At 44.0% G+C, this 8237-nt stretch overlaps 1 protein-coding gene across 1 annotated transcript; it reads right to left on the bottom strand.

Moving 5' to 3' along the window:
• Positions 1–265: 265 nt before the first annotated feature.
• Positions 266–7096, bottom strand: Ndufb4 (NADH:ubiquinone oxidoreductase subunit B4). Its single transcript, XM_021185167.2, has 3 exons — positions 6849–7096; positions 1684–1830; positions 266–385 (listed from the first exon to the last, which is right to left on the bottom strand). Exons 1-3 carry the CDS (start codon positions 7026–7028, stop codon positions 323–325), a joined length of 390 nt encoding a protein of 129 aa, XP_021040826.1. The 5' UTR covers positions 7029–7096; the 3' UTR covers positions 266–322.
• Between the last annotated feature and the right edge of the window lie 1141 nt (positions 7097–8237).

Raw genomic sequence — 8237 nt, forward strand, 5'->3', positions numbered from 1 at the left:
AAGGACTCAGGCAGGAAAGGTGCAGACACTGAGCTGCTCAGGGTTCTCCGAGCTGTGCTTTCCGACTCGGACTACTGTCCCCTCAGGGCGCACCCCAGCTGGCCACAGGTAACACTCAGTTGCCTGCTAACAGATGCAATGAATAAACAGATGTGTCTTCACTGACCATTATTCTGACACACAGGTTCCCAGCACAAGCTGACCTTTGCTTCTGTTTTCTAAGGTATTAACATGCTTCAGCAATAAATCCAAGAAAAAGAAACTGTTCAGTGATTAATTAATAGGAGATTTATTTATGCAAGAATAGTCATCCTTGCCAAACTTAGTAGGAGATGTTAAATTTTCTGTCCAGTTTTCCTTCCTGGATAAGTCTTTCCTTTCTGTCCTGTTGGATGAAAACAAAAAGAGATAAAATATTAACAAGCAAGTCATCCTTATGAGTACACGGAATAACGGCAAATCAGGAATAAAAACGTAACTGTAAGCCCATCCCCTAAAGCCCAAGGACTTCGAGGAAGTAATAAGGAGCCAAAGTTAGGACAGTAAGAAACTGCATCATTCAAAAGTACCTATTCTTTAGTGGTCAGAAAGGAACTTCCCCATTCTTAAGCAGAAATCATTTCTGTTTTGTTTTGAGGCAGAATCCCAACCTATAGCCAAGGCTAGCCTGGAACTCAGTTGTTAACATAGCTGGCCTCAAACTCATGGTGTTCCACCAGCCTCAGGCTCCCCAGGGCTAGGATTACAGGTATGAGCTACCATGCCTAGCTTCAAAAGCAGACAGCAAAAGTAAATGCAAACAACTTCTGGAAACGCATGCTGATGTAGCAATCAAAAGATAAGAGCTCACGAAGAGGAGGCGGCTGGCCTCTAGTCTACATGGCTACACAAGCGCTGGACTGTGCCAGGAACGGGAATGGAGCAGCCTTCTCTGGGACCACGCAGCCAGGCCTCTGAAGACAGCGACTGGCATGTGACCTCTGCTTCCGTTGTTGGGGTTTCATGTGTTTGAAGAGTAACTAACATGCAGAGCTCAGCACCAGAGCTAAGTGAGCCAGCCGTATGTTCTGCTAACGCTCATCCAATACACACCATCTCTAACAAATGCCCCAGCAAAGCGAAAGGACTTCTCCAGGGTATCCGAAGGTCAGACCCAAAACAAGTTCAGCTTTAACCCAGACAGGCTCACTCATTCTTGTAATCCCAGTGCTCAGGAGGCTGGAAATTTTAGACTGGCCTGGGTGACATAGGGAGATCTTCTCAATCCTGTCTTAGTAAAATCAAGTTTCTATATACCCTCTAATGAGAAAATTAACTTTTAAAAAGTTGTTATGGTATTTACTTGCTTAGTCATCACATTACAATTTCTTATATTATCTGGGAAAAAAACCCAGGAAGACTTTCATGAACTGAACTCTACTCTCATAAATTTTAAACTGACCCTTCTGTTACTTTTTTTAAACTGCAAAGTCACCATTAAATTAAACCTGAAAGACCCATAGGCTGCCATGTTGTTGTTTTTTTTAAACAAAGTATCAAACCAAATGAAAACTCCAACTCTTCCCAGAAAGGAGTAAAGACATGTGACCAAAAGAGACACTGGGAGCCATCACCACTAGGAACTGCTGGGGGCACCTAGGAGGGACTTCTCAAACCAGTCAAACATCTAGCCCTAATACTTACCCTGTCTGTTTTGAAAACATAATACCAGAAGATGAGGGGCCCAAACCCTGCCACAGCTCCTAAAAGTGAGTTCTTGGGAGTGGGTCTGAAATTAGGATAAATATTTGCCGATCTTGCATAGGTCCAGCGAATCAAGGCAGGATCCTCCTGAAAGGAACACAAACAAAGACTCGTCAGCTTTAAGGAGGTCACACTGAGGGAGAGGGAGAATTCACCGGTGCTGCTGTGAAGGAGCACACCAACCTTGAACTCAGGCTTTTTGATCTCTCCCTCCCAAGTCTGGAATCACAGGGCTGTGCCATGACTCTCACCTGATTGGTTCTACTATTCAGAAACTTTATTTTCTCCCCCACTCCTTTTTTTCCCTTTTCTTTTGGTTTTGGTTTTTATTAAATACAGTCTTGCTCTGTAGCCTTGGCTAACCTATAGCTCAAGCTGGCCTCAAACTCATGACAACCCTCTTGTGTCTCAGCTTCCCAAGTGCTGGGATCACAGGTGTGCACAACTCTCTGATGATCCTGTTCTAATTCTGCATGATTTAAAGATTCTTTTCTCCCCTCTAGCTTTCTATTTCCAATGTAAGATTCCTAACTTTAAACTGTCTGAGAAGCCACCTCTCTCGCTTCATCACTTTCAAGTGTCCCTCAGACTTAACCTCCTATCTCTCTTGGAAGTGGCCATGAGACCCACCCCACAGCCCTGATGAAGAGAGACCTCAGATGCTCTATCAAGCTTCCTATTTTGCTTCTACATCCTTTCTAACGCTGTCACAGCGGCCTTCCCTGCTAAGTCAGTTGCAGGAAGATGAAAGCAGGCTTACCCTAACCCTGAATTATATGATTTTGCTTTCTTTTGGTTCAGAAGATCAAACCAGGGGCATTATGTAAACAAGGCATGAGCCTTAACACTGAGCTATACCTCTCGCCATGAACCCTAAGTTTCTAAACTAACTTGGCTGGTGTTTGAAAAGCAAACTGTTTCCTTCCATACTACTAAAGTCTTGAAAAAAAAGGTCAAAAGGTCAAAACTGTCAAAAAAAATCAGCTTATCTTGGCTAAGAAAAAAGTAATTTAATATATTTATACTAAAATAATCTCCTAAGAATAGAAAATCTACCCCAAACACATAATTAAACTTAATTAGCTAAATCCCCAAATGATTTTACAAAATTATTCTCGCCAATTAACTGGCAGATTAAAATAAGCAAATAAAATCAGCTTTAGTCTTCAGTATGCAGCATGAACATCTAAGGTCTTAACCAACACCAAGCAGCCATGATTGGCAAGACTGAAATAACTTCGACATTTACATTTCAAACTAAGCTGAATTACAGCAATTCGACCCTGAGGTGACCAGCTATAGCTCAGAAGGTAAGGGAGCCTTGATGGAGATGCAGTCAGCCTTTCAATCAGGTTGAAATCCCTCAACTGCAACAGTGATCAGCTCACTACCAGTCAGAGAAGTCTAAACCTAACCTCCTGCTGCTCTAGAAATGAACAGTATGGTCGCATAATAGTAACCGGACAAGCAGAGCAAGGCCAGAGATGAAATGCATCTGAATGCCACACAATGAGACCTCTCAAGTCACCAGTCACTCACTGCTCTGCACTTTCACAGCTTCCAGATCTGTCTGTGGAATAGACATTTCATTTCACAAAATACCAGTAACTTCATGACCAAAACCAGGGGAAAGAGGCTGAAGAGATGGCTCAGTGGTTAAGAGCGGTTAGTTGTTGCTCTTGAAGAGGACCTGGGTTCAGTTCTCAGAGCCCACCCAGTGGCTCACCACCATCCCTAAATCTAGTTCCAAATGATCTAATGTCTACTTCTTGCCTCTTCTGGCATCAGGCACATATGTGGTACACATACAGAAATGTAGACAAAACACTCATACAAATGAATTAAGTAGGGCTGGTGACACGGCTCAGCAGTTAAGAGCACCAACTGCTCTTCCAAAGGTCCTGAGTTCAATTCCCAGCAACCACATGGTGGCTCACAACCATCTTTAAAGGGATCTGATGCCCTCTCCTGGTCTGCGGATGTATATGCAGCAGAGCACTCATACATTAAATAAATAAAAATTTTAAAAGCCAAACATAAACATTAAAAAAAAACTTGTTTAAAAAAACAAAACAAACAAATGAATTAAGTAAATGGGGGAGGGGGTTGAGGCAGTTTTCCATGACACCACTCAATGTCCAGTGAAATGCCAGCAGCCTCTGGTGTGGGGAAGCCTCACACTTTCCTCTGTACTTCCCGAGTCCATCTCTGTTTGGTTTCCTTCCTCTCTGCCCATTCTCTCTTTATCTCTTTTGCTCTTTTCCTTCTGTTGTTTTTCAGTGTTTTAACATTGGGCTATAGCTTTTGCTGGGCTCTCTTACATAAGTTCACTCCATGAAAGAGGTCATCAGGTCACATGACTTTAAGCCCATATGGGCATGGCTACCAACAGCCTACCTCTAGCCCTAGAACTCCATGTTAAACACAACATCTACCCAGACATCCTAAAAGTACCATAAACTGATCTGCCAATATTCCTTTCAGTCCACCACCACATGTTCCTGTCACATTCCTGTTGACCTTGGAAACCATCCTCCCCTTGTCTCCTACACCAGACAGTTGCACCCTGCTGAAGCGCGCTGGATCTGCTTTTAATACCGCCCATCCTATACTCACCACACCTTGCCATCTCACAACTACTGTCACAGAGCCCATTAACCGCGAGATTTAATGCTACAGAGATTTAACTGCTCCAGAGGCCTCCTAGCTCCTCCCTCTCTGCCCTCACTCCCCCGTCACAGACAATTCTTGAGGAAACAAACTTGAGAGATTTTGTTAAGACATAAGTCTCCGTTACGTGACTGCCTCCTCAGTAGAGATCTTTACAATGTCTTACAAGGTCCATGCGATCAAATCGCAGAGATCTCTTTGACTTCGGTTGGTCACTGTACCCCCACTATTTTATCCATAACAGTCTCATAAGAAACAAAACTTCATCATCGAAATACATTGTATGTAATTCTCACCAATGCATCTAATATAAAATAAAATAATACAATTAATAAAGATGTTATTTTTAAAAAGGCAATCATGTTAAAAGGACATAAAATAAAACTTGGCTCCACCTCCAAAGTACTAGGTCTGCTAACATATTTTGAAATAGCTCTCTGGTATAGTTTGAGATATATTAAATGCTAGAGCTGGCCTTGTACCTACAGTGTCTTCTAATTGGCACGCTCTTTCCCTCTCCCTCAAGCTAACTCCTTTCAGATCCTTACTTAAATGTCATGCTCCAAGAATGGGATTGTGGCTCAGTGGTAGAGCACTTCCCTCCCATGTGAGACCATGGATTTGATCCCAAACACTACAAAACAAACAAACAAAAACAAGATGCCCAAAGCCCTGTTCCAAACAGGTGCTTCCTTCCCTGGTGCACGCAGGGTTGACCCCACCCTTATTTTCTGTACCATCCACCACCGCTCACACACCAAATGATTCAGATTTCTAACGCACTTAGTATTTGTCATCCCCATTCCAAACACAGCTAGCTCTACAAGGCCAGGGACTTCTAGCTGGCTTTGTACTCTTAACTCAGCATCTTCATCTCATAATAGGTCCTGAGCAGTTATTTTTGACCTAATTAGTTACCCCTAAAGACTAGACAAAGGGTGCACAAGTTTTGGCTGGTAAACGATTAATGGGACAGCTAAGGAGGAAGGTATCTCTATTTCTATTAGAGATTCGAAATGGAAACTTCCCTGGGTTACAGAGATCAAAAAACAGACGACTGGGAGTTCAAACTTCACATCTGACTGAGGTCTTACTCTAGTTACTTTAAAAAAATTAAACAAACAAACGGGCCCCGTGTTGTGGTTCATGCCTTTAATGTGAGCACTCACAAAGCAGAGGCAGGTTGATCTCTGTGAGTTCAAGGCTAGCCTGTTCTACATACTGATTTCCAGGACAGCCAGGGCTGTATATTCAGACCCTGTCTGAAAAAATAAATAAATAAATTATTAATAACAATCCCATACTATCTAGCTCATAGTATAGAACAAGGTGTATCTCTTTCACCCTGTAAACAAAGGTCTGCTTGAGGATACTATATTTGTGCAGAAGGTAATATAAGTCACACAGACTAGGGTGGGTGACCTGTTTCTGGGTGTCACTGTCCATACTGCCTCATCTAGAAAGCCAAGAGACTAACACAGTAACCTCTGTGAATGATTGTGACATTTAATTTTTTAAATGTCTTTCAGACCAGGCATGGGTTTCAAGTGGCAGTAACCCCAGTATGTGAGGCTGTGGCTGGAGGACCTGGCATTCTGAGCCACCTGGAGACTAGCACTGTACCTGACCACTTAGTGTAACTTTCCCTTGGTTATTCTAACTTTCAAAAATGATAGAGAACATGTATGCAATTGTTGGAAAATCTTCATTTAAAAAAAATCCCATTTGAGATATTTAGACAGCTTTTACAGAAGAAACTGTCTAAAAGCACACTTGCCAAAATATCTTTTTAGTGATGTATGTTACATACATAGTAATGCTACATACTTTCTCGTTTGATTTCACAAATCTATGACGAATGCACACCATTTTCCACGAGAACACAAAAAAGCTATGGTTTGAGAGGGATTATGTAAATTGCCCAGGGATCATAGTTGGTTATTATATGGGGCCATGAGGTCTGCTTCCAAAGCCGAATCCATCAAGCCTCCGCTTCTGTAACACACTTCATTTGAACAACCCCTATTCTCAAGAGAAAGAAAGAAGTGTCCATGAGAGTTAGGAGCTGAATGGCACACAACAGCTTTTTATGCTGTACACTGGGGAGTACCGGGCCTGAGCACGCCCTTTTCGAGGAAGATACTGTGCTAGATTAGTCAGTCATGTGTTAATCTGCCTCAAAAGATATGAAGGACCATATCATGGCCATGTTTCAGACAAGAAAGCCGAGACTATGCAGAGTGGAACAAGTTTCTCTAAACCAGGGGGGAAGCCGTCCGATCCCTTTGACCACTGAGCCGAAGGCCGAAGTTGAAGGGTCAAGGGCTGTGCGGCTCGGGGCCGGTGTCCAGCACACGGATGGAGCTGGGCGGCCCCGCGTGTGCCCACGCGAGATGCGGCTGCCCCGGCCCACAGTCCCGCCCGGCCCCACTCACGATGTGCGACACGCGTTTGGGGTCGTTGTACTGAAGCAGATACTCCCGTTTAAGCCGGGCCCTTATGCTCAAGCGCTCGACCTGCGCCCTTCTGGTCTCCGGAGACACGTCATACTCGGCAGGGTCGAGGGTACTGGGGAGAGTGGCCAGGGGCGCAGGCTTATACTTGGAACCCGACATCTTGACTCCCGGCGCACATCTGCGCCTGCGCGGATATGAGGGCTGCCCTGTCTAGTTTGACCTTCAGGCTCAGGAAGTACGCCTGCGCGCGCACACACGACGCTCTGGCAGGAAGGGGCGGGAGAGGGGTGGAGTTCGAGGCTGGGTGGAGCCTTTGCCAATCCTTCACGCCCTCGTCCCGCGTATTCTGCGCGTGCGCACTGCTTCTCGGTTTGCCTCCTCTTGTCTGGTGGTAAACTCCTTTTCTCTCTGTGCTACTGCTTGTTTGCAGAACTGATTTCCTGAAGTTGAGCAGACTAGACGAGACTGGGAAACTGGGCTGTCTGTGACTCCTGAAGTCCTACAGTCCAGGGTGGGTTCTTCCAACCTGGGTGACCTTGTAGAAGGTCATTAGTGTCTCCCAAATTTCCTTTTTCTTACCCTGAAGAAATGACCTTGACTCTGCACTCCTAGCAAGGTTGTTGGAGTTAAATGAGACATTGAAAACAATGAAATTGCTTTTCAAACATTTCCCTAGCTTCGCCCCACCCCAAACAAAAAAAGAGAATAAGCTTTCTAAAGGTTACCACTTTAGGACCAATCCACTGTTAAACCCAAAGATGGGAGGAGAAAGACCACCAACTCACATCATCTCGTCCAGATTAATTAAAGTCAGGTTTTTATTCGTGTACACGAGCTGCCTCCCCCTGCCTCCTCCTAAGGCAAGGTTGATTGGATGTGAGGAAGACTTTTATAGCTCAGAGGTAGAGGGGTTCTAAATGGGGGATTTGTGGCAAAATAGGTGGAGTTACAGGAGCAGAATATAGGCATAATAAGTTAGTCTCCTCAAACAAAGACACAAAGGCAGTCATAACAGCAGGTAGTCATACAAGATACCCATACAAACCTTTTGCAAGATAAACATTAACTTTTTGAAACAAAATGCGATTGCTATTCCTGGAACAGGCAGTACAGAACCATTTGTAGTTAAGGTTACAGGTGGGGCATAGCCCAATCTTTGATTAATTAACAGCTTTAATTCATCAAGTTAATTTGTTTAACTTAGTTTGTCTTTACTATCAGATGGCTTTTAAACCTAAGCTGGAGGCAGACTGGTTCTTCACCACCTGTCTTAGTCAGGGTTTCGATTCCTGCACAAACATCATGACCAAGAAGCAAGTTGGGGAGGAAACGGTTTATTTGGCTTACACTTCCATGCTGCTGTTCATC

This window comes from Mus caroli, chromosome 16, assembly GCF_900094665.2.
Source record: "Mus caroli chromosome 16, CAROLI_EIJ_v1.1, whole genome shotgun sequence".
Classification (NCBI taxonomy): Eukaryota; Metazoa; Chordata; class Mammalia; order Rodentia; family Muridae; genus Mus; species Mus caroli.

Excerpts from the sequence above, each read along its gene's own strand:
- Ndufb4 (XM_021185167.2), bottom strand. The coding sequence starts at position 7,028 with ATGTCGGGTTCCAAGTATAAGCCTGCGCCCCTGGCCACTCTCCCCAGT. Across the intron at positions 1,831-6,848 it reads CCAAACGCGTGTCGCACATC|GAGGATCCTGCCTTGATTCG; the intron begins GTGAGTGGGGCC and ends TGTTCCTTTCAG. Across the intron at positions 386-1,683 it reads ATGTTTTCAAAACAGACAGG|GACAGAAAGGAAAGACTTAT; the intron begins GTAAGTATTAGG and ends TTCATCCAACAG.